At 47.9% G+C, this 25960-nt stretch overlaps 1 protein-coding gene across 3 annotated transcripts in view; it reads right to left on the minus strand.

The window, feature by feature from the left end:
• Window positions 1-25960, minus strand: part of LOC126986813 (plexin-B-like) — a 474607-nt gene that overhangs the window by 128186 nt on the left and 320461 nt on the right. For all 3 annotated transcript variants that reach the window (XM_050843318.1, XM_050843394.1, XM_050843224.1), the window contains exon 5: window positions 11103-11203. In XM_050843318.1, the coding sequence (XP_050699275.1) occupies window positions 11103-11203 (101 nt within the window). The remainder of the gene's footprint in view (window positions 1-11102; window positions 11204-25960) is intronic.

Genomic DNA, 25960 nt, shown 5'->3' on the forward strand with positions numbered 1-25960 from the left:
TGACACGGAAAAAATAGTGTTCATTATATTGTAATCAAACGAATGACGTCGATATCATACTTTTTCTCCCTCTTTTTCCCTCAACCAGAAAAGGAAAAAAAATCATATAGCCTTTCTTCTTTTTCTTCGTTTTTTCTCCTTCTGATCGTACCTTCCTTCGCTCGCTCAATAAATTTCCATTATTCCGACTGACTGCCAAACTTCCATAGTATTTTTTTCATTAGTAACAAATTTTCTTTATTGTTTTATTTCATTTAAGACAATATCAAAGGGGGAGGAAAAGTTGAAGGGTAAGGAGGAGAAGGAGGAGATGGAGGAGAAGGAAGAAATGAAGGAGGAGAGGGAGATAAGCTAAAGGATAAGGAGGAGGAGGAAATGGAGGATGAGGAAGAAGTGAAGGAGAAGTATTTGACGATGAGAGGAAAGACACGGCGGACAAAGGAAGGATAGAAGAGAGAAGAGAAGAGAAGAAGGATGACAACGACGGGGAAGGAGAGTGGCAGATAAAGAGGAGGAGGAGGAGGAGGAGGAGGAGGGGGGGGGGGACTCGAACTGGCGTCATGCCCACCCTCGTCAGCCATTGTCCTCGCCCCGTAACTGCCTTCAGCCCCATTGATCAGCCCCGGAGCACCCCGCGGGGCCGCTCCTCTTATCTCGCGCTCTAAATATCCTCCAAGCGTTAAACATTCACCTAAATATTCGCTGCAAGATTACCGGGAATATTAAGTAAAATAACGAACTCTCCACCGAAGTCTTGAAGGTATAGTAATATTTTTGGTTCTCTCTCTCTCTCTCTCTCTCTCTCTCTCTCTCTCTCTCACGGAAGGAAGGTGAAAGAAAATGAGGTGACTTATGATCATCGGCCGACTATGTGTCTTCCCAGGCTGTTGGTTTCTCTCTCTCTCTTCATTCTTTCTTAGATTTTCCGGTTTTCTTCACTTCTTTCCTTCTTTTCTCTTTCGTGTGATGAAAGTTTGAGCACCACACTTGTCCCACCCCCCGGCCATTGTAAGGTTAGGTGAAGACAATGCTAAATGCCGCTCTCAGAAATTATTGACGGCAAGGTAATTTTTAATGCTCAAAGTCAACTCAACTTCCCAAGGCAGTTTCATGTTTTCCTTCTTGGTCTTCAGTGATTTCTACTATTCCTCTTCATCATCATCTTTTCGGGCCATTCTGCACCTCAACAATCCTGCTTTTTCCGTCTGCAAACTCCATGATTCACGATTTCCTCTTTTTTTCCCTTTTCCTCTATTTCATTATCCACCTCTTCCAATACCTTTCCCTCCTTCTCATCCTTCCTTTTTTCTCTCTTTTCTCTTTTATATCAAATTCTCCAGCCATTCCTCTCTCAGCATCTTCCTATTCATTATCTCCATCCTTCCTCCTATACCTCCTCCTCCTTTTTCTCTTTTCTATCCAATTCTCCTGCCATTCCTCTCTCCTCGTCCGCGTCTTCCTATTCATTATCTTCCTCCTTCCTCCTATACCTCCTCGTCGAACTCTACCTCCTCCCTCCCAAATCTTTCCACTCTTAACCCGCTGACCCCGAGTCCTGCCGCCCCCCACAATTATCGAGACCTCAGTTAGGGAATAATGCCCAGTTAGCGGCTGACCACGCGGCGCCACCCCCTCGCCGGCCCCGCTCCTAAGTGCATAATCGCGCCGGCTACACGAAGACCTCATCAGCGCGGAGGATTACTGAGTGTCTCTGCCCGTGCGAGGTCACTCAAGTCGCCTCTCACCCTCGCCCTCCACGCCCTCCTCGGGACCTCCAGCGTGAGGAAACCAAGCCAACGTAAGTCCTCCTCCTCCTTCTTCTTCTTCATCCTAGCTTAGCGTCCTCCCCCTCCCCCTTCCCCTCTTCCTCCTCCTCTTCTTCCTTCGGGTCTCAAGGGAAAGGTCACGAAAAGGCAAAGTGCAAAGGAAGTGAGGGATGATTTACAGCCTTCACTTGGTTGTTGTTTCTCTCTCACTTCGGCCCCGTCCAGCCCCTCCTCCTCCTCCTCCTCCTTCAGCGGGTCCCTTCGCCGGCGTCTCCCTCCCGTTTGTTTTCCCGAGTCGCGTCTCCTGGCGTGGCGACCCTCCGAAAGGTAATAAGAAGAGTAATAATGGAGAGTAATGAGGGTCCGGTGGAGGGAGGGAGAGGGGTGGATGGTGACGCCAGGAAGAAAAGAAAAAGGGGAGAGGAAAAATAAAGAGGGGAAAGGAATGAAGGAGAGAAGGAAAAAAGGGGAATGTGAGTTAGAGGCTGAGGTTGTTTGCAGGAAAAGCTTGCGTGAGGGAATTTGATGAAGGGATGGAGGAAGAAATGGAGGGAGGAGAGGAGAAGGGGGCGGATATACAATAGGAGACCGGGATTGAAGAGAAGGTATTTACGGAGGGGAAGGAGGAAGGGAGGTGCTAGTGGAGGGGAGGGAGGGGAGAGAGGGAGGGGAAGGAGGGGAGGGTCTATCATCAACAACGGGCAAGTTCATCACAAGAAATCGATTGGTCATCCATGCGACCTTAATCTTCTCATCCAAGACTTGCTGACGGCTACAAGGAGGAGGAGGAGGAGGAGGAGGAGGAGGAAGAGGAGGAGGAGGAGGAGGAGGAGGAGGAGGAGGAGGAGGAGGGGGAGGAAGAGGAGGTGCCAAGGGAGCACTGCCGTCCGTCTCTTGCGTCCTCATCCATTTAGATGATCACATTTGACCCTCAACACGCGCCCTGATTCCTTCTTCCTCCTCCTCCTACTCTTCCTCCTCCTCCTCCTGCTGCTCCTCCTCCTACTCCTTCTCCTCCTCCTCCTCCTCTTCCTCGCTGTCCAAACTCGCAGGAAATCCGTGACGTCGCCAGAACAAGATCCAGAATTACCGACCGTCGAAATCTAAATCCATGTAACAGTGTCCGTTCCTCTGACCCTCGCGTATCCTCGTCCCTCATTCCGCCTCTCTCCTCCTCCTCCTCATCTTCTCCCTTCACTTCCTAGCCTCCCTAACCTTCCTAAAGGCCCCCAAAGCTCCCTGCAACCCCCTATTGCCTACCATCCTAGTCTCCCTAACCTACCTCAAGCCCTGAACGCTCCTCCCAGCCCCCTTTCGCTTCCTCTGACCCTTCTTTTCAACGCAATGTGCCCCAAATTTTCTACCAGTCCCTTCTGCTCCTTCAAGTCCCCTCTCACCCTGGCCCTTCTTTTCACCTCCCAGTCCCCTTCCTTTCAGTCCCCCTCCCCCTCCCTCGGGTACCGGACGCCCCGCAGTACTCACAGTAATGACGCCTCGCCAGACATCCACTTCAGACCTGCCTAAACACCCCACACGTGTCCCTCTTCACGCCGCCCCTTCCCGCTCTTCACGTCGAACCCTTTGCTCAGACGTCCAAGGCCCTGTCATCTCCCTTACTCCCCTCCTCTTTCCTCCCATCCTCCTCCTCCTCCTCCTTCCCTTCAATCGCCACAACGCCCTTCACCTCCATAGTGCCACAAGCTCCCCTCCCCCCTCTCCCCCTTTCCCCGCTGCCCTGGACGTAACCCGCCAAAACAAATTCCCGACACCAAGTTGACACGTCGAAGTGAGGCTCTCGGTGTGGCGGGCGGCGGCAGGCTTGTGTTGGGGGGCGGCGCGGGTCTGACAGAAAGGGTGACGGCCGAGTGTTCCGGGAAGCGGCGGCGGCGGAGGAGGTAAAAGAGGACCAGGAGGAAAGGAGAGGAGGAGGATGAGGAGGTAAAAGACGGACGGGAGCAAGATGAGGGAATAGAGAGAGGAGCAGGAGGGAGGAGAGGAGGGATTTGTAGCGTAGAAAGAGGAGGCCGTGAGAGGTGGTAGTGAAGGAGGAGGAGGAGGAGGAGGAGGAGGAGGAGGAGTAAGAGTAGGAGGAGGTTTACATAGATTTACATAGAAAATCAGACCACACAGACCCCATGGTCCAGACTTGGTGGTCTGTCCTTAAACCTAAGTGATTTTACATTAATCAGAAGACTCCAAAACGTTGCATTTCTACTCTAGTTGATATTAAGTTGAAGGAAGTGACGGTCGAGCTTATTTTTGAAGGAGTCAATCGTGTTACACTGGACCACTGACGGTGGAAGCTTATTCCATTCTCGCACTACAACGTTGGTGAAGAAAAATTTGGTGCAGTCTGAATTTACTTGTCTACATCTGAGTTTTACGCCATTGTTCCTCGTGCGCAAAGTGTCATCGATCATAAACAATGTTGATCTGTCTACATTCGTGAAACCATTAAGTATTTTAAAACATTCGATCAGTTTTCCTCGGAGGCGACGTTTCTCAAGAGAGAACATGTTAAGGGTAGAAAGCCTTTCTTCGTAGGATTTGTTGCGCAAGGAAGGGATCATTTTCGTTGCCCGACGCTGAACACCTTCTAATTTAGCAATATCCTTTGCATGGTGGGGAGACCAAAACTGTACCGCATATTCCAAGTGGGGTCTGACTAAACTGTTGTAGAGAGGGAAAGGAAAATATTGAAGCTCTTAATTAATTCAATGTATTCGTCATCAAGTTTAGGAGTCTCTCTCTCTCTCTCTCTCTCTCTCTCTCTAACAACTACAACACACACACACACACACACACACACACACACACACACACACACACACACACACACACACAGAGGACCCAAGTTAATAACACCACATTGGAAAACTTTTCATTTTCGAAGAAATAAACTGCACTTTTACTCTCATTCTTGACTCTTCTTGGAATATCCTCTCTCTCTCTCTCTCTCTCTCTCTCTCTCGGAATAACAACTTCAGAATAATATCTTCGACAATCTCCCTCTTCTTCTCCCTCTCCTCCCCTCCCCTTCTCCCCCTCCCTCTCCCCTCCCTCTCCCCCCTATACGTTTATGTCGGTCTTGTTATCACGCCATTGTCATAGTCTGTCTGTTTGCTGACGAGGCCTTCGCTCCTTCTCTCCTTCCCTCCCTCCCTCCCGTCATCTTCCCTCCCCATCACCACCGCCATCACCATCACCATCACCACCTCCACTTTCCTCCCCTTCCTCCTCCCCTCCCCCTCCCTCCATGACCATCATAACCATCACCACTTTACTCGCATCTCCCTCCTCCTCCTCCTCCTCCTCCTCTTACAGTGCCACAAGCCGTCCTGACCTACGATTTTTCTCTTCTTTGATGTTCTTTCTATTCGGGTTTTCTTCCTTTTTATTTTACTCCTTTTTCTCCTCCTCCTCTTCCTCCGTTTTTTTCTGTTTCCTTCCTTCTTTTATTTACTAATCTTACACACTTTCTCCTCCTCCTCCTCCTCCTTCTTCTTTACTTTCTCCTCCTCTTCTTCTCTTAATACATACGGGAAGATGCTATAGGAGGATGAGGAAGAGGAAGACTAGGAGGAGATGATGGAGGAATCGCAGACGTTGAAGGGAGGAAGGGAAGGAGGAGGAGGTGGTAGGTAGAGGGAGTTCATTTTCTTGTTTTCATAAGAGGAAGACGAGAAGGTAATGATGCAGACGCGAAGATGGAAATAAACCTCCCTTCTCTTTTTTTTCACCCTTTGTTATTCACCCTGCTACACCTCATTCATCTCCCCTTCATCCTCCTTCCTCCCTCTCCACCTCTTTCCCCTCAACACTTCTCTCCAATTCTCCTCCTCAACTGATCTCTCTGTTTTGGCCACTCTTCTAAGCTTTTTTTTTTTCTTTACTATAAGGGCAGTGATTAGCGGTCTTTTTTCCTCATTATTTTTTTTCTAGTTTTCTTTACTCTAAAAAAACAATAATAAATAAATCTTCCTAACGTTCCCCTTTTCCTTTTTCTCTCATTATTATTTTTTTGGCCCTTGATCTACTTCCGTTAGTGTGAAAAATATGGTAAAAAAAATCTTTCTATTGTTCTCCCTTTCCTTCTCTCTTATCTCTCTTTTCTTCTCTCATTCTCGACTTCTTTCCACGTTCCAGCTTCTTGCCCGTCTGCCAGTCTTTCCCTAATCCCTCTTTTCCACTTCGTCTTCCCAATCCTCTACGCTCAATCGGATCCTCATTTCTCTTATTCCTGCCCCTCCATTATGCATCTCTCATGTCCTTACCTTCTCCTCCTCTTCCTCCTCCTCCTCCTCGCCCAAGCCTCCACTTCCTGAACCTCGTCACACCTCTCCTCCTTTTCCTCTCCTCACACTACATTTCCACTATCTTCTTTCCTTTTCCTTACATTTCTCTCCCCCTTTTCCACACTCAAGGCCAAGACGGAGTGGGACAGTATTTTCACCCATCGAGGAAAAAGGGAAACGAGGTGAAAAAACGGAGGGAAAAAGGGCGACGGGGAAAATTGGAAGCTCGGGAGCACCTGAAGGCGAGGGGAGATGTGTCTGGCCGCACACCTCCGGCACATCTCCTAAACCTCATGAATATAAACTGTTGTATTATAAGTGGCCGCAGGGGGAGGAGGAAGAGAAGGAGGAGATGAAGAGGAAGAGAAGGAGGAATCAAGAGAGGAAGAGGATGCAAATAAGATGAAGAGAACAGATGGTGAGAGACCCGAAGGAAAATAGTAAAGAAATAAAACGAAAAAGCAAAATAAAATGTGGGAGAGAAGAAAGAGAGGAGGAACACCGGAGGAGGAAGAGGAGGAGGAGGAATAAAAAAAAGAGGAAGAGGCCAAAAATAAGATGAAGAAAACAAATGATAAGAGACCCGAAGAAAAATAAAAAAGGGAATAGAGTAAAATAAAATGTGAAGGAGGAGAAAAAAAACACAGGAGGTGGAGGAAGAGGAGGAGGAGGAGGAGGAGGAGGAGGAGGAGGAGGAGGAGGAAGAGGAAAAGAAATAGAAAAAGAGTAAAATAAAATGTGGAGAAAAAAACACACAGGAGGAGGAGGAAGAGGAGGAGGAGCAAGAGGAGTTCCACGGAGGCAGGTTGGTAAGCTCAGCAAGTCAGAAAGGTGAGAGGAGGCGGAGAGGATGAGACGAAGGCGATAAGGGTGTGGAGAAGTGGCGAAGGAAGGAAGAAGGGGTCAGGGAGGTGAGGATAAGGAAGAGCAGGTGGGGGAGGAGGAGGAGGAGGAGTTACGAGACAACACAATCTTAACCCACAACTTTGGCTTCTGTGTTTAATTACCTGTCGAGACAAGAGGAAGGACAGACCTAGGCTAACCTCGTCCTCCTCCTCCTCTTCCTAGAACCTACTCCAACACCTTCCTAGTTTCCTCTCCCCACTTAAACACACACACACACACACACCTTTCCCTCCCCCTCACCCACACTCACAACCACACACAGTTAGGTGGACAGCAATCAGGAAGGAAAACAAACACTCAGGCTTCAAGACACACCTTCAGGGACTTAGCGTGCAGGAAAGGAGTGTCTGACGGGCGAAGGAGCAACAAAAGTGTGATACTGTGACTGCTCCGTTAACAAGGAATGAATGAATGACTTCTCGACATAATGAAGTGCGCCAGAAGAGGAGGAGGAAGAGGAGGAGGAGGAGGGGGGGGGGACAAGAGGAGACAGGAGGAGGAAGAACTTCTATCAGGTTGTTTTATATTCTAGCGCTAAGTTATGGATACTTTTATTCACCTCAATTACTTCTCTGTATTACTACTTCGCTGTCATCTATTTCTTCTTCGTTTGTCTTTCTTATCATCCTCCTTCTCCTCCTCCTCCTCCTCCTCCTCTTCCTCCTCCTCCCCGTACTAAAATTCTACTACTTATGAAAGCCTTCCTCTCTCTCCCTCTCAAAGGTCCTCAGAAACCCCATGTTCCTCGTATCACCCTGACCACGCGGCCCATAGTGGTGTAGTACTCTCTCTCTCTCTCTCTCTCCGTACCCACCACCAAGATGCCTTAACTAACTTCCCCAAGACACGACAACTTCCTATACCATGAGAGAGAGAGAGAGAGAGAGAGAGAGAGAGAGAGAGAGAGAGAGAGAGAGAGAGAGAGAGAGAGAGAGAGAGAGAGAGAGAGAGAGAGAGAGAGAGAGAGAGAGAGAGAGAGAGAGAGAGAGAGAGAGAGAGAGAGAGAGAGAGAGAGAGAGAGAGAGAGAGAGAGAGAGAGAGAGAGAGAGAGAGAGAGAGAGAGAGAGAGAGAGAGAGAGAGAGAGAGAGAGAGAGAGAGAGAGAGAGAGAGAGAGAGAGAGAGAGAGAGAGAGAGAGAGAGAGAGAGAGAGAGAGAGAGAGAGAGAGAGAGAGAGAGAGAGAGAGAGAGAGAGAGAGAGAGAGAGAGAGGAAACGGGTACTTGGATAGAGGGAGCAAATGCAGTGGAATGGAATGAGGGACAGCGATGAGAAAGTTGCCAAAGACGATAGTTGGAGGAGGAGGAGGAGGAGGAGGAGGAGGAGGAAGAGGAAGGAGAGAAGACGAAATAGGATGAGTTGCGACGTCTTAGATTGCAGAACGAAGTCATGCAATTGAGAAAAGTGGATCAGGAGGAACTTGCGAGGGCGAGGAGGCGAGCGACGAAGATCTCCCTGAAATGAAGCACCAGCACCACCTCCTCTTCCTCTTCCTCCCTTCATGTCTTCGTAGGGAGCAACCATTGGCCTCCCTCTCCCCTACCTCCATTACCGTCCGCAGCCACTCTATTCATCAGTGTCCAAAAGCCTCGATAAGAAAATGGATGTGGGCCCAATAATTCTCGGGCCGACCACCACCTCGTCTGATAAAAAGGTCTTCAGGAGTCAGCCCTGACCGCCTCCGTCAGTCCCCTCGTCAGGCACACCGGGAGAGCGAAAGAATAACGGCCTGTGGCAAGATAACATAACGTCTGCGTATGGTCGTTTATTGGTTGAGTTGAGCAAAACTGACGGTGCAAAAATGTGATGTTACGTTGGAGAATTTAGGGGAAACTTTGACAGAATTCGTCTCTTGGTCAGGAATCAGAACAGCTACAGACAAACAGCAACCAACGACATAACTAACTCCCATTACTTGGTAGGTCAGGAAAAACAAAGAACATGGGATAATTAACGGGTAAAAAAATGAAGGGAAAACACAGCCATTCCAGCAAGTTGAGGTTTGTGGTGAGTGGCTGCCGGGAAGTGGGACATAAAGGAGCGAATGAAAGTAAGGAAGAATAGTAAGCAAAGCACACATGGTAAAACAAGAGGTAACAAAGAGAATGAAAGAGAAAACGAACGACAAGCAGACGCTCACTCCTACGGGTTGTTGCTGTCTTACGTGAGTGGCTCCGGGAACGTGCCACACAGGAGTCTTAATAAAACGAGACTAGATAAAACACTTGATAAAACGAGAGGCAACAAGAGGGGAAAATTAAGGAAAGAACGAAATAGAAAACAGACATTCGCTCCTACTGCTTGTTGGTATCAGAGGTTAGTGGCTCCGGGAAGCGCCACACAAAAGTCTTAAGACACACACACTTGATAAAACGAGGCAACAAAAGGAGAAAATTAGGGAGAAAGCGAACGAGAAAACAGACATTCACTCCTGGTTACTGTCTTGGTTTAGTGCCGCCAGTAAAGCGAAACACGAAAGCCTTAAGAAACACAATAAAACGAGAGGCAACAAAATAGAGAGAAAATTAAGGAGAAAACGAACGAGAAAACAGACACTGACTCTTCCTGTTTGTTGCTCTCTTTGGTTAATGGCCCCGAGAAAGTGCCATACAAGTCTAAAGAAACACCCACTTGATAAAACAAGAGGCGACAAAAGGAGAAAATTAAGGAGAAAACGAACGAGAAAACAGACACTGACTCTTCCTGTTTGTTGCTCTCTTTGGTTAATGGCCCCGAGAAAGTGCCATACAAGTCTAAAGAAACACCCACTTGATAAAACAAGAGGCGACAAAAGGAGAAAATTAAGGAGAAAACGAACGAGAAAACAGCACTGACTCTTCCTGTTTGTTTTATGGCCCCGAGAAAAAGTGCCACAAGTCTAAAGAAACACCCACTTGAAAACAGACACTTCTTCCCTTTTGTTGCTCTCTTTGGTTAATGGCCCCGAGAAAGTGCCATACAAGTCTAAAGAAACACCCACTTGATAAAACAAGAGGCGACAAAAGGAGAAAATTAAGGAGAAAACGAACGAGAAAACAGACATTCACTCCTGGTTACTGTCTTGGGTTAGTGGCGCCAGTAAAGCGAAACACAAAAGCCTTAAGAAACACACATTTGAAAGAACGAGAGGCAACAAAGAAGATAATTAAAGAGAAAACGAAGAAGAAAGCAAACACTCAATCCTACTGCTTGCTGCTATCAGAGGTTAGTGGCCTCTAGAAAGTGCCACACAAAATTCTTAAGAAACGCACACTTGATAAAATGAGTCAACAAGAGAGACAGAATTACCAAGAAGATGAGATAGTAACAGACACTCTCTCCTCCTGTTTGTTGCTCTCTTAGGTTGGTGGCTCCGGGAAAGCGTAACTCAAAAGCCACAAGAAACATACACTTGATAAAATGAGTCAACAAGAGAGACAGAATTACCAAGAAAATGAGAGAGAAACAGACACTCACTCCTCCTGTTTGTTGCTCTCTTAGGTTAGTGGCTCCGGGAAAGCGCAACTCAAAAGCCACAAGAAACATACACTTGATAAAATGAGTCAACAAGAGAGACAGAATTACCAAGAAAATGAGACAGTAACAGACACTCACTCCTCCTGTTTGTTGCTCTCTTAGGTTGGTGGCTCCGGGAAAGCGTAACTCAAAAGCCACAAGAACCACACACTTGATAAAACGAGAGGCAACAAAAGAGGCAATTAAGGAGAAAACGAACAAGAAAGACACTCACTCCTCCTGTTTGTTGCTCTCTCTTAGGTTAGTGGCCCCGAGAAAATGTAACTAAAAAAACACAAGAAACACACACTTGATAAAAAGAGAGGCAACAAGAGAAAATTAAGGAGAAAAGGAACCGACAAAAAAAAACACTCATTCCTCCTGGTTGCTCTCTCTTGGGTTAGTGGCTCCGTCAAGTGCCACAGGAAACTCTTAGGCAACACAATGACACCATGAAGGAGACCCACACGGAGACACAGCGACCCAAGAATGAAGGCCGGGAATGAGCCACAAAACACCCGAAGGAGTCACGCGGTCACACGAAGGGGCACCTAAAGCTGTCACAGGGCGTCCGGCGAGGCACTAGACACATCCCTGAGTGCCACGCAGGAGTCTTAAAAGGGAGCAAAGGGGGCAAACTGACCTTTTCTCGAGGGAACACCAGCCGCAGTAGGGATCCCGCGCCCCCAGGCAGGAGGAGCAGTTGGTGTAGGAGGAGCAGTCCTCGACGCGGTACTTGGTGACCTGTGGAGGGAGAAGAGGCTTGTTAGGAGGGCGAGGAGGATGACCGTGTAGAGGAATGACATAGAAACAGGTACATAGAAGCTTGTTAGGAGGGCGAGGAGGATGACCGTGTAGAGGAATGACATAGAAACAGGTACATAGAAGCTTGTTAGGAGGGCGAGGAAGATGGCCGTGTAGAGGAATGACATAGAAACAGGTACATTAGAAGCTTGTTAGGAGGGCGAGGAAAATGGCCGTGTAGAGGAATGACAAAGAAACAGGTACATTAGAAGCTTGTTAGGAGGGCGAGGAAGATGGCCGTGTAGAGGAATGACAAAGAAACAGGTACATAGAAGCTTGTTAGGAGGGCGAGGAATATGACTGTAGAGGAATGACATAGAAACAGGTACATAGAAGCTTGTTAGGAGGGCGAGGAGGATGACCGTGTAGAGGAATGACATAGAAACAGGTACATAGAAGCTTGTTAGGAGGGCGAGGAAGATGGCCGTGTAGAGGAATGACAAAGAAACAGGTACATTAGAAGCTTGTTAGGAGGGCGAGGAAGATGGCCGTGTAGAGGAATGACATAGAAACAGGTACATAGAAGCTTGTTAGGAGGGCGAGGAAGATGGCCGTGTAGAGGAATGACAAAGAAACAGGTACATAGAAGCTTGTTAGGAGGGCGAGGAGGATGACCGTGTAGAGGAATGACATAGAAACAGGTACATAGAAGCTTGTTAGGAGGGCGAGGAATATGACCGTGTAGAGGAATGACAAAGAAACAGGTACATTAGAAGCTTGTCAGAGGGCGGGGAAGATGGCCGTGTAGAGGAATGACAAAGAAACAGGTACATAGAAGCTTGTCAGAGGGCGGGGAAGATGGCCGTGTAGAGGAATGACAAAGAAACAGGTACATAGAAGCTTGTTAGGAAGGCGAGGAATATGACTGTAGAGGAATGACATAGAAACAGGTACATTAGAAGCTTGTTAGGAGGGCGAGGAAGAGGATCGTGTAGACTGTAGAGGAATGACACAAAAAAAGGTACATTATAAGCTTGTTAGGAGGGCAAGGAAGATGACCATGTGTTTTTTTCAGCAAGGGAGGCAGCCCAAGGGAAAAAAAATAACAAAAAAAAAAGAAAAAAAAACACTAGGCGCTGCTCCAATATAAGAAAAAAAAGTGAGTGGGGTGAAGAGAGGTCAATTTCAGAAGAGGGATGGAATAAAAAAAAAGGGGTACACATGTAAGCCTTAAGGGAATATATACTAAAACACTGCTTAAAAATACACACACACACACATGCACACACACACACACACACACAAACCGTAAACCTCGAACAAACCCAGACCACAAGATTCTTCCACGCGAGGTCCTCCTTAGTAAGTCACCACCACCACCACCACCACCACCAGCAGACCCAGCAGGAGGTAAGCCGGAGCCAGGCCGCAGCAGGTGACATGGTGAACAATAATGGCCAGGGAAAACGGGGGCGGGGGCAGGAGAGGGGGGGGGGGGGGCAGGTGGTGGAAGAGAGTGGGTGTGAAGGAGGGGGTGAGGGTGGGGCAGTGATGAGGGACTGTGGAGGAAAGCATTAAAGGTGAGGGTGGAGGGTAAAGAGGGGAAAGTGGAGGAGGGGATTAAGAAGGGTGGAGGGAAGGGGATCTGGAGGGTAAAGGAGAGAGAGAAGGGGGAAGTGAAGGGTGAGGGAGGGAAGATGTAGGAGGAATGGGAAGTATACGGAGGGAGGGAGGTAAGGAGAGTGGAGGAGTGAAGTGGAAGTGAATAGAGAAGAAAGAGGAGGAGTAAGGAAGGGGTGTGATGGGCCTTGTGTGTTGGGGGGGGGGGGGGGAATGTGGAGTGGGTGGGTGTTATATTTTTTTGGGGGGGTGTGTGTGTGTGTGTGTGTGTGTGTGTGTGTGTGTGTGTGTGTGTGTGTGTGTGTGTGTGTGGAGGGTAAGTAAAGGGCAAGTAACTAAGGGCTGTGTAAGTAAGTTAGTAAGGGGTGTGATGGGCCTTGGGTGTGTGGGTGGGTGGGTGAGAATGTGGGTGTGTAGGGTGGATGGGTGGGTGGGGGGAGTTCAGTGTGTGTGGACGCCGCCTACCCGTCGTAAAGGTGCGGTAATGAGATAATGACTCAATTTGTGGCCACATGCACGCCCGTTATTGTGGCCGGAATGTCCCCGCACACAAGATGGCTGCTGGAAGGATGACGTATTAACCTGCGCCTCAACCTTGCCCGCTGCTCCTCGTCGTATGCTGTATAAACCCCTCGTATGTTACCAGTACTGTCTACCTGCTCGACGTACAAAGAGGCCGATCCTACCTGTGTTCTTCTTACCTGTATAAATGCCACGCCTTTTACCTGCACTTTTCCTAGCCTGCGTGATATATGGAAGCCCACGCAAGTTACCTGGACGTATAAAGAAGCCAACTCTACCTGTGTTTTTCTTACCTTCGTCCTGAAACTGCCAATCACACACCCTACTTCCCTACCCTTCCCTCTCGCATTCTGTTCAATTCCCACAAACACTATATACCAACATCATTTATTTGTATGCATCCCTTCCCACGGTAAGTATTTCCTGACCCCTCACGGCTACCCTCACGTTCCCTCAGTCATTTCCCTTCAAGTGCACCTCATCCATAATGCCTCTTCCCTTCCCATGCCTCTATAAACCTCCTTCCTCCCCTCTAGAACAACCTCCGTGCCACTCTCTTTGTTCTCCGCCCTTCCAGTCATATAGTAAGCCTGCCTTCTCTCTCTCTCTCTCTCTCTCTCTCTCTCTCTCTCTCTCTCGCCTATCCCACCCTTCCCTATCCTTCAGAGCCTCCGGGGAACGAAAGGGAAAAAAAGTCGCTCGCATGAATAATAACGAGAGGCAAGTCAAGCGAGGTCAGAGGTCACGACGGTAAGGTGAGTCCCGGAAACCGCAGGTGAGACGGTACACCTGCCGGAGGGGGACGACGACGACGACGAGGCTGACAACTCCATCACGCTTTCCCTGTCTGTCTGTCTGTCTGTCTCTGAAACACCCACCCACAACCACCCACTCACTCACACAGGTACAAACAAACAAACATAGAAACACGACGCAATGTCACGGTACGCACAAAATCCATTCATTATGACAAAAAAAAAACATAATACAAATGCCTTGACCGAGGATGGGATGGGACGGGGCGGTCGGGGGCGTGTGGAAGAGGTGCAGGGTTACGTGAGGCGGGGCGGGGCACGGGGCGGGGGGTTTACTGGGGCGCTCAAGGCTCACGGTAATTACCCAGCTGGTCTGTGCTCTCGTACCGGAAATGGAAAAGCATGATTTTTTCCTCCTCCTCTTCAGTGTGTGTGTGTGTGTGTGTGTGTGTGTGTGTGTGTGTGTGTGTGTGTATTTCTCGCGACAGTTAATTTACGAGAGAATGAAAACAAGCTTGAATCTGCCTGCTTGCCTGACACACACACACACACACATAATCACACACACGCACACACGCACGCTATTTCCACTAAACTCCACATCACCTTTCCTCGCTCCCAAACCTCCGCCACACCCAACAGAAGCATACATAAGGAAGCACCCCACACACCTCACCCTGCCCCCCTTACCCCCTATCATCCCCCTTCCCCCTCCCCCCCCTCAGGAGAACGCCCGAGACGCTTCCAATGACGATTTATGGAAATGGAATCCTATTGTTTTTTTTTTTTCTCTTCTTTTGGTGTGTTTCGAAAAGGCTGCGAGAGGTTTGTTTGCCTTTTTTTCTTCTCTGCAGGATGAACGGCGCAATCACGACTCAATGGGTAATGCTTAAGTGATCCTTGCTGCCTAATATGCTTTCTCTCTCTCTCTCTCTCTCTCTCTCTCTCTCTCTCTCTCTCTCTCTCTCTCTCTCTCTCTCTCTCTCTCTCTCTCTCTCTCTCTCTCTCTCCCTCTCCTTTTCTTCTTCTTCCCTTCTTTTTTCTTTATCTATTTCCTTCTTTCTCCCTCTCTCCATTTCTATTTCTCTGTTCCTCTTCTTTCTTTACTTGTTTCTTTTTTATTTCCTTTTCTTCTCTTTCCTCTGTTCTGTTCTCTTCTCTTCTCTCTCCATCTCATTTCCAAGCCCCGTCGTCAGCTCCTCACAGCGCGGTAATACGCCCCCTTCGCCTGCTCGCTGGGAACTGAGCTAAAAATTCACTTACAGAGCTTATTATACTGAGGGAAGGCCATGAAGACGCCGAGGGATGCCGTTCTCTTTTCTACCCTTCCTCCATACCTCCTCCTCCTCCTCCTCTTCCTCTCCTCCTCCTTCCGTCCTGCCCTCTTTATCTTTTATTCTCCTTTACTCTCCTCTTCCTCCTCCCTTTCTACTTATCTTTCTTCATTGCACCATTTTTCATATTCTCCTCCCTTCTTTTCTCTTCTTTTCCCCTCCTTTATTCCTCCACAAATAAGTGTTTTCTTCACCTTTCTCTTACACACTCCTCTACTCTCTTCTTCCTCCTTCCTTCCTTTCTTGCACCTTTCTGTCTTCCATAACTTCCTGCCTTCCTTCCTTTCCTCTCCCTCTCCTTCATTACTCCACAAATAGGGGCTACTCCACTTTTCTCTTACACACTCCTTAACTCTCCTCTTCCTCCTCCTCCCTTCATCCATATCTTTCTCCCTTACACCTTTCCTCCATATTTTCTTCTCCCTTCCTTTCTCTCTCCTCTCTTCCCTCCAATACCGCCCGTGGAGAAAAGTAGCGTTGGAGGGGCGGAAGGAGGGGAGGAAGGAGGAAAAGGAAACTGCTGGGAAAGACTTAACGGGGTCATCCTCTCTCTCTCTCTCTCTCTCTCTCTCTCTCTCTCTCTCTCTCTCTCTCTCTCTTGTGCACAGTACGATTAATTTGTCCCAGGCACGAAACACAATCTGGGTGGCCTCAAATGCAAGGGGGGGGGGGGGGGAGAGAGTGAGAGAGAGAGAGAGAGAGAGAGAGAGAGAGAGAGAGAGAGAGAGAGAGAGAGAGAGAGAGAGGATGAGTACAGCGTTGAAATATAAAAAATCGAAAATGAGTAAAAAAAAACGAAATGAAGAGAAATAGATAAGAGAAAATCATTTAGAATTCAATCGAGGTAAGAAAAATACAAAAAGTGGAAAAAATATAAAAAGCGAGCAGATAAGAAGACTAAAAAATAATAGAAAAATACTGGCAGAGAAAATGGGAAGAAGAGGAAAATATAAAAAGGGCAGAATGGAGACTTTATGAGGGGAATGATTGAGGGACCGGGGCAGCCTTGAGTGAGGGTGGGTCAGGGTGGGAAAGGATGAGTAAAAGGATGAGTAAGTGTGAGAGTGTGAGTGAGAGTACGGGTATGATGGAGGGAGGGGTCGTGGAAGAATGAAGGCAGAAGGGCGAGTAAGTGTGACTGGGGGTAGGGATGTGAGGGTGAGAGGAAGGGTGAGCGTAAGGAACGGTGAGGGAAAGTGTGAGGGTGTGAGGAAGCGAGAGCCGGTGAGAGTGAGAGAGAGAAGACGAGGGAACGTAAGGGAGAGGGGATAAGGGAAGGGATGTGAGGGAGGGTCAGGGTAAGGGTGAAAGAATGAGGGTGTGGATGTGAGAGAGGTGAGGAAGATGAGTGAGAAAGGGTGAGGATGAGGGTGAAAGTGAGTGAGGGTGACAGAGTAAGGGTGTGAGAAAGTGTGAGGGAGTGTGAGAGGGAGAGGGAGAGGGTGTGAGTGTCAGGGGGGATCAGGGAGGGTGAGGGCGAAAGTCCGGCATCAACTACCGTGTAAAAGTTAACCCTGATAATAAATTTTCATCCGCTCAATGAGGTTCAGTAAATAGGTTCTGGCGGCGATGTGAGAAGCTCCTCTCTCTCTCTCTCTCTCTCTCTCTCTCTCTTGATGAATCTAAGGAAATGGTCGACAATGGAGAGAGAGAGAGAGAGAGAGAGAGAGAGAGAGAGAGAGAGAGAGAGAGAGAGAGAGAGAGAGAGAGAGAGAGAGAGAGAGAGAGAGAGAGAGAGAGAACAAATGTGGAGAGAGGAGAGAGAGAGAGAGAGAGAGAGAGAGAGAGAGAGGAGGAGGAGGAGGAGGCAGCAAATCACAGTCCTCCTTCGTGACTGACACTCAGATAACCGTGTTTGTATATTGCAGTGGACAGAAAAAGAAGAGGACGAATATACCTTTTCTGAACTCTTTGAACCCTTTTTCCTTCCCCTTCTTATCCCTCACAATCCCAACCCATTCTTTTTTCTCTCCTTTTCTCTTCCTTTCCCATACGTGTGTACCTTCCCTTCCCATCAGCACTGTAAACCCTTCATCTTCCCTTCACTTCTATAATATTCCCTTCTTACACTTATCATTTCACTTTCCTTCCCCTTCTAATCCCTCACAATCCCAACCCATTCTTTTTTCTCTCTCTTTTTCTCTTCCTTTCCCATACGTGTTTCCCTTCACTTCAATAATATTCTTTCTTTTCATTTTCATTTCTTCTTCCCTTCTCTAATCCCTAACAATCCCAACCTTCTTCCTTTCCCATACGTGTGTAACTTCTCTTCACATCAACACTGTAAACCCTTCATCTTCCCTTCACTTCAATAATATTCCCTTCTTACACTTATAATTTCCCATCAAAACCTCACTAACACTTCACAACCTCTTCTACATTCTCCTTAACCGATCATTAACATTTTATATTATCTCTTCACTATACTATAACACTTTCTACAACCCCTTCACTAACAGTTCGCAACCTCACCATCATTTTCCATAACCCCACCACTAACGTTCTCTATTACCCCTTCAACACCTCAAAACCTCACCATCATCATTCTCCATAACCCCATCACTGTCAATTTATACTACCCCTTCACTAACACCCTTCACTATACCTCATCACCATCCCTCAAAACCCCTTCATCATCCATCAACATACCATCATCCACCCTTCTCATATTACCTTCTTTTCAATAGCTAACCAAGAACATCACCCGCGTCACCACAAACCACAACCACAACTACAACCATCACCACCATTACCCTTCCTCACCTGCTTTAAATTGCCGGTTCACCTGTCCGCCCAAAACCTGTCCCATTGTTGATAATATAGTGTGTCCTTACGTTCCCCTTCCCGTTCCCTCTTCTCCTGCATCTTCCTTCCCCCTTCCCCCTTCTCTTTCCCGCCTTTCGATCTTCTCTCTCTCTCTCTCTCTCTCTCTCTCTCTGTTCTCCCCTTTCCTCCTTGCCTTCCACTTTCCACGTCCAGCAAGAAACTTTGAAGCTGAGGTAATGAGATCGATCCAAGCTTACACTGGAAGAGGAGGAGGAGGAGGACAAGGAGGAAGAGGAGAAGACAGGCAGGCAGGCGGGCAGTCACGATGGGCCTGGGGGAATGGGGAGCAAGGGAAGGGAGGCTGGGGAGGGAGACTGTGAAGGGAAGATGAGGGAGGGAGAGAGGGTAGGGGATGCAGGAAGACGGTAACTGTAAAGGCTATAACGGAGGAGGGGTGGGAAAGGAGAAAGGAGGATGGGAAGAGGAGGGTAGAGAGAGAAGGCACATGCTAAGAGAGGCTTAGAGAAAACGGGAAAACAGGAAGGAGGTTGTTGGGTAGTTAAGAGAGGTGGTGATGTTGTGAGAAGCTTTAACGATGGTGCATAAAAAGGTACAGGAGTTTGTTTTATAGGAAGGATTCTTAGGTAGAGTAGTGAATGAGAACAGGAAAACAGGAAGGAGGTCGCTGGGTAGTTATGAGAGGTGGGGATGTTGTGAAAAGCTTTAACGATGGTGCATAAAAAGGTACAGGAGTTTGTTTTATAGGAAGGGTTCTTAGGTAGAGTAGTGAATGAGAACAGGAAAACAGGAAGGAGGTTGCATAAAAAGGTACAGGAGTTTGTTTTATAGGAAGGATTCTTAGGTAGAGTAGTGAATGAGATGAGTTTTGAAGCGTGAGCCATGGATCTTAGGCATGGAGTCAGGTATAAGATGCTGCAGAGAAGATGAGGAACAGATATATAGAAACTGAGTCAGGGATAGGACATAGTGGTGAGGGTGGAAGAGTTAGGCAGGGTAATGGATGGGTAACTATGGGGTGAAAGAGGCAGGGTGAGTCAGGAGTATACAGGGTGAAGGAGCGGGATGCAGGGGTGTACAGGTGGGAGATGAGACACAAATGGAAGGTGAGACAAAAGGTGGGATGTGGACAGAGGGATATATGCATTTTTAGGGGAGGTGGGGAGACAGGTGGGGGGAGTGGGTGGAGGCTTGGGTGTCTGGTGTGTACTGATGTGAGGTAGCAGGAGTGTGTATGAGGGAGAGGTGTGTGTTTAGAGGTGTATAAGGGAAGGGTGCTGGCGTGGGTGCGGGCGTGGGAGGGGCATCCACCCCAAGGGGCTCTCCGGTGAGGCATGAGAGGCGGCAGGAGGCAGGAGGACCTAAGGGCATGCAAACATTCAATTATGTTCCACTGGTCCTTTGCCTTGCCTTACCCTTCTCTCTCTCTCTCTCTCTCTCTCTCTCTCTCTCTCTCTCTCTCTCTCTCTCTCTCGTTCGTTCTCTGACTTTCCTCTAATCTCCTTTCATCTTAACTTCTCCCATTTGCTGCTTCTCCTTCATGGTTTCTCTGTCTCTCTTTCTTGTTCTCTTTCTTCAGCAGGCCACTTTGCCCTCCTCCTCTTTCTTTACGGCTTGCCTGCCCTTGTTTCCACTCCGTTACGTCACATCTTTTCTTTTTCTCCCTCCCTCCTTGCCCTCGTTCTCCTCATCCTTACCCTCCTCTTCCTCCTGCTCTTGCTTCTGTTCTTTCTGTCTCGTAAACATTTCTAATTCTATTTCGCTCATTTTACAAACACGAACTTTTGCCTTCTTCTCCCACACTTTTAAAACATCCTCACGATCCTCCTCCTTCTTCTCCTCCTCCTCCTCCTCCTACTACCATATCTGCATCGGAAGAAAGGAGGAGGAGGAGGAGGGAGAGGAGGAGGAGGGAGGAGGGGGGGGGGGGACCACAAGCTTCTCGCTCCTCCGCCACTGACGTGAATTAACTCTGGTTATTTACAAGAGGCGAGCGGAGGCGGTGATTAGCGGGGTAATTACTGTATCGGGGAGGCTCTTTGTGTACCTGGCGGGGCTACAGGTGTGAGGAGGAGGAGAGGGAGGAGGAGGAGGAGGAGGAGGAGGAGGAGGATTATGGAACGCACAGCCCGAAAGAAGAGAAAAGAATGCAGTTCAAAAAGAGAGAGAGAGAGAGAGAGAGAGAGAGAGAGAGAGAGAGAGAGAGAGAGAAATGGGAGGAGGAGGGCTAAGACTGCATCATTCTTCATACCTCCTCCTCCTCCTCCTCCTCCTCCTCCTCCCTCCCATTAACCCTTCCCTTCCCTTCACACCGCTGCATCCCATTCCTCTTCCCCACACCATTACACTCATACCTCCCGCTTCCCTCTTGCTCATTGCCCTCTCAACACACCCTTCCCACCTTGCACCCTACCTACCATCCCCTTCCAACACCCCCCTCCCACTCTTTCGCCCTACCACTTACCCCTCGTTGCCTAACCTCAAGTGGCACCTTACCTTATTCCCCCCCACCCCTCACCCCGCCCCCCAAACAGCCCTCGCTTGCTCTTTGCTCCCAACCTACTCCCCCCCTCCCCCCCCCACGACCTCATATGCACACCGAAGTCCTCTCCACCCCCATGCCCTTACGCCCTCGCCCACACCCCACGAGGAGCATATTAAAACACCTTTAGGATGAGAGTGAATGCTAATACGCTTATTAAGATTATTACGACCTATTGTTCCTTGCCAGACAGAGGAAAAGGAGGAGGAGGAGGAGGAGGAGGAGGAGGAGGAAAGGGGGGTGAGGAGGAGAAGAAGGAAAGGGAGGTGAGGAGGTAGGAAAGGATGGAACTGCATGCGAACACACACATATATACCAACCAACTCGGAGGAACAAGGTAAGAAAAATGTTTTGGGCGAACTTTCCCAGACACAAAGAAGGCGAAAACTTGTTGAAAAATTGATAAGAAAAGTGTTACGACGAAGGAAACGGGAGCGAAGCCGAAGAAAGGAGAGTTGAGAGGCAAAAATAAAACAACGGGGAAAAAAAATAAATGCCCGCAGAATAATGGAAGGAAGGAAGCGAGGAAGGAAAAAGGAAATAAATGGAGCGAGAGAGAGAGAGAGAGAGAGAGAGAGAGAGAGAGAGAGAGAGAGAGAGAGAGAGAGAGAGAGAGAGAGAGAGAGAGAGAGAGAGAGAGAGAGAGAGAGAGAGAGAGAGAGAGAGAGAGAGAGAGAGAGAGAGAGAGAGAGAGAGAGAAAACCAACACCTCACCGCAGCTGCACCAACACCTGTCCTCACTAAGTGGCGATGACAACCTCTTAATTGCCGTCACCGCCACGCCAGCCAGCCACTCCATAACAGCAGCAGCAGGAGGAGGAGGAGGAGGAGGAGGAGGAGGAGTTAGCTAGTAGACAGGAGAAACAGTAGTAGGTGGAGGAGGAGTATAAATAGAAGAAGGAAATTAGAGTAAAGAATATGAGACGAACAGTAACATGGGGAGTCAGACCAGAGCATTAGGGAACATAGTACGACACAGATTAAAGTTTCAGAGCAAGGGTTGAAGGAGAATCAACATCAGCAGCAGCAGCACACCATCAACACAGCATGAGGGAGGAACAACAACAACAAAAAAAGTAGAAAAGGGAAACAAGCAAAACGGTCATAATCACAAAAACATTAACTAGCAAGGAGCATAAAGCAACATCAGAGAACCAAAACAATCACGTAAGGGAAAGTAACACAATATAAAATCGGATCATAAACTGACAAGGAGCAATAAGGAAGAGACAGGCCGTAGAAACAATAAGCAAAATAACGAAACATGCAACTCGTGTGAAGGGGAAGAAGGAAGTTATACAAATACGCGCTAAAAACAGAACAGAAAGCGTCACCCAACGAAGGAACAGCGACAGGGAACGAAGATAAAAAGAAACAGCAGGAGCATTAAGCCGCCCCCTACAGGCCTGTTTTTCGTGCTCCCCACAACCTCCCCTTCCCGATGGGCAGGATTTGTTTTATCTGTTATTCTGCCAGTTGTCAGGTAACGGAGGGAGGAGGAGGAGGAGGAGCAGGAGGAGGTGAAAGAGGATGTTGCTGAGTGAGGGTGATGGCGGGAGAGCATTTGGCGTGAAGATGAAGAGATTGAGAAGAGTGAGAGCATCTGGTGTGTGAGTTTGGTGAGGGACACACACACACACACACACACACACACACACACACACACACACACACACACTCAGTAGCCCCCTCCCCCTCGAACGCAGAACTATGCACCGCCGTCAGAGTTTACGAACACACGCACTCACCTGTTTTGGCCGAGAGATTCAAACACTAGACAGGTGGTTATCTCGATAGTCATTTGTCTAATTTGAGGCGACGGCTGGGTACCTCACGTGAAGAAGGAGGAGGAGGAGGAGGAGGAGGAGGAAGAGAGAAGGAGGATTCAGTTTACCTTTCAGGAGCAATTTGCGAATAAATACTTCAAATAAATTTCAGTTCAAATCATGGAGAAGGCAGAAGAGGAGGAGGAGGAGGAGGACAAGGAGGAAGAAGAGGAGGAGGAGGAAAGACAAAGGAAGAGGAGAGGAGGAGCAGTGTATTTAACTCCCTTCACCTCTGATTATTAATATATATTTGACAGAATCACCTTCAAATTCGCCCTTTTGACCCTCCTCCTCCTCCTCCTCCTCCTCCTCCTCCTCCCTTCGCGCGTGAGTAACGATCGAGGCTGAAGAGTCTTTCTGTCAACATCTTTTATTCACTTCCCTTCAACACGTTTAATATATTCTTTTAATCTTGCCACGAACGTCACTTTTTGCCCTTATGGAGAAAACCAATGCAATTTCTGGGTATTTTTTTCATGAGAGAGAGAGAGAGAGAGAGAGAGAGAGAGAGAGAAGAAAAAACTAATCCTCGTATATTCCTCACTCTTCCCCTTCCTCCTACCTTATCTCTCCCTTCCTCTCCCTTTTTGCCTCCCTCTCCCAGCCCATTTAGTTCTCCGCAACCCTTTAATCCCCTTGCTCTCTCTCTCTCTCTCTCTCTCTCTCTCTCTCTCTCTCTCTCTCTCTCTCTCTCTCTCTCTCTCTCCTCTTTCTTTCCGCTCCTCTCCTCCTCTCTCCTTCCCTCTCCTCTCCTTTCCTCGTCTCCACTCTCCCTTCCACACCACTCTGGACACACGATATCCTCCCTTCCTCACATTCGGTCTCTCTCTCTCTCTCTCTCTCTCTCTCTCTCTCTCTCTCTCTCTGACACAATGAGAGAGAGAGAGAGAGAGAGAGAGAGAGAGAGAGAGAGAGAGAGAGAGAGAGAGAGAGAGAGAGAGAGAGAGAGAGAGAGAGAGAGAGAGAGAGAAAGTGGACATGGAAAGCAAAGAAATCCGAGAAGAACGAAAAATGTGGAAGGAAAGAAGACAAAAAAAAAAATCGTAATGGGAAAGGACGGAGAGTGGAGGCAAGATAAGGGGAGGAGGAGGAGGAGGAGGAGAAGGAAGAGGAGGAGGAGGAGGAGAAAAGGGATGGAGGGACGGAAGGAAGGGAGGGTTTTTGACCATCCACTCCCGTGATGAGAGAAGGACAAAGGCTAGTGAGGAGGAAAATACGAGGAGATGAATGGATGCTGCAAGTCCTTCTATCTGTCCTTCGCTTGCCTTCCGCCCTCCCTCCCTCTCTCTATAACCGAAGCAACAGGAGGAAGGGGAGGTGAAGCGAGGAGAGTGATGATGGCTCTCGAAGACATTATGAACTTCGGCCAAACAACGGCACAGATAAATGTCAGAATGAAGGTAAAAGGGAAGATATATGGACAAGGTAATAATGAAAGACAGGAAGAATTAAAATATATGACAAAATATGAACGCCTGCAATAATAAAGGACTGAATGAAGGAAATAGAAACAATGTGACAGTATACAGAATGAAGGCGAAGAAGGAGCAATATATGAACAAAGGCAGTGATAAAAGAGATAAGTAAGGTTGAAGAAAAAAATATATATCAGCTTTGACTACCCGCCATTAATTACAAAAGATAAGATAAAGCAAGTAAGCAGTAAGTAGCGGGCTTTTTTTTTTTCATTATTATTGTTTTTTTTTACGCCCTTGCAATGTCTCCTCTGCTGTAAAAAAAAAAAAATAATAATGAGTTCCAAAAATGGCAAATTGGAACTGCTAACTCTAACTAACCGAATTTTTCATACATATACTTTGTACTTATAAAATCTGCACGATACTTAATGAAACGCGAACAACAAGCAAAGGAAAATAAACAAGAACAAATGTCAATAAACCTCTAAATCTAAAGTGATCTAAAAAAAAATTAAAAAAATCATATCTACAATTTTTTATTTTTTTTATTTTTTTGCAGAGAACGATGTTGATTCCACACCGATCCCTTCCATCCAATCACTACTAATTTGGGTCTGAACGTGTAGCGTATGCACTTTTATACTACCACCATTTTCAAGTCTTCTTTTATTACGCTTCGTACTTTTTCATCTGCTTCAAGGCTGAGGGAGATTAATGATGTGAATGAGAAAAGTGTAACGAGAGAGGAGGCCTGAGGGGACGGTGCCAAAGGGGGGTGGAGGAGGAGGAGGGAGAAGCTGAGAGGGGAGAATGAGAGAAAGGGGGAGGGAAGGGAGATGAGGGTACAGAGGAGGACAAAAGGGAGAACAAGGGAGAATGTGGTAATAAGGGAGTTAGAAATCATAGAGGAGGGAGAGGGAAGAAGGGACGAAAGGGGAGGAAATAAGGGAAGGGGAAGGAAGGGGAAGCTGATGGGGATTTGAATGTCTAAGAAGGGGCGAATGGGAAGAGGGGAGAAAAACGATGGAAGGGAAGAGAAGAGAAGGGAAAATAAGGGAGAATGGTGAAGGCAAGGGAAATAAGGGAAAGGGAAGGAACGGGAGACTGATGGGGGTTTGGATGTCTAAGAAGGGGAGAAAACGTTGGAAGGGAAGAGAAGGGAAAGGTAGATATGGGAGAATGGTGAAGGAAAGGGACATCGAAGGAGGAAGGGAAAGAGAAGAGAGAAGCAGAGGAGAAGGAGGAGGAAGAAAGAAGGGAAAGGAGAGAAATGGGGAAGCTGATGGGAAATGGTGGGGAATGGGAGGGGCTGGGGGGTAGGGGGGCCTGGCACACCCTGACACCAGAGCCGCCCTCACGCCCGTCACGCCCTCTACACCCCCACCTAATCCATCACCCCCATCAACCCCTCCGGCGCCACCTCCCTTACCCCCCACCACACGAAAACAACACCAGCCTCACCTCGACCCGACACTCCACCAACACCACCATTACCTCTGCCAAGCATCACCATCGTCACCATCATCACCATCACCCCCCACCATCATCACTCATTATACACTTTACTCACTAAAAAAGACCCAGTAATCGTTTTTTTTTACTTTCATAATCACTATCATCATCATCATTCAAAATTTCGCGCCCTCATCATTGCCTCACCATCACCACTGCCATAATCTGCAACCACCATATAATTTTTCATCCACCATCACCACCAACAAGAACTGTGACATGTTATTCTCCACCACCATCACCTCCAAAATCACCTCCACCACCACCTGTTTACATCTCTTACACAACCCTGAGGCGGATTCGCTAATGGAGGGAAGGAATAGGGAAGGGAGAGAAGAGGAGGAGGGAAGGGAGGGAAGGTAAGGGCAGGGTCGTCTACCTGTGTTAATAAGACAGGTAGCTGACAGATTCTTCACCTTCGTGTCAGGAGATGAAGCCCTGACT

The sequence above is a fragment of the Eriocheir sinensis genome, chromosome 1 (assembly GCF_024679095.1).
Source record: "Eriocheir sinensis breed Jianghai 21 chromosome 1, ASM2467909v1, whole genome shotgun sequence".
Lineage (NCBI taxonomy): Eukaryota > Metazoa > Arthropoda > Malacostraca > Decapoda > Varunidae > Eriocheir > Eriocheir sinensis.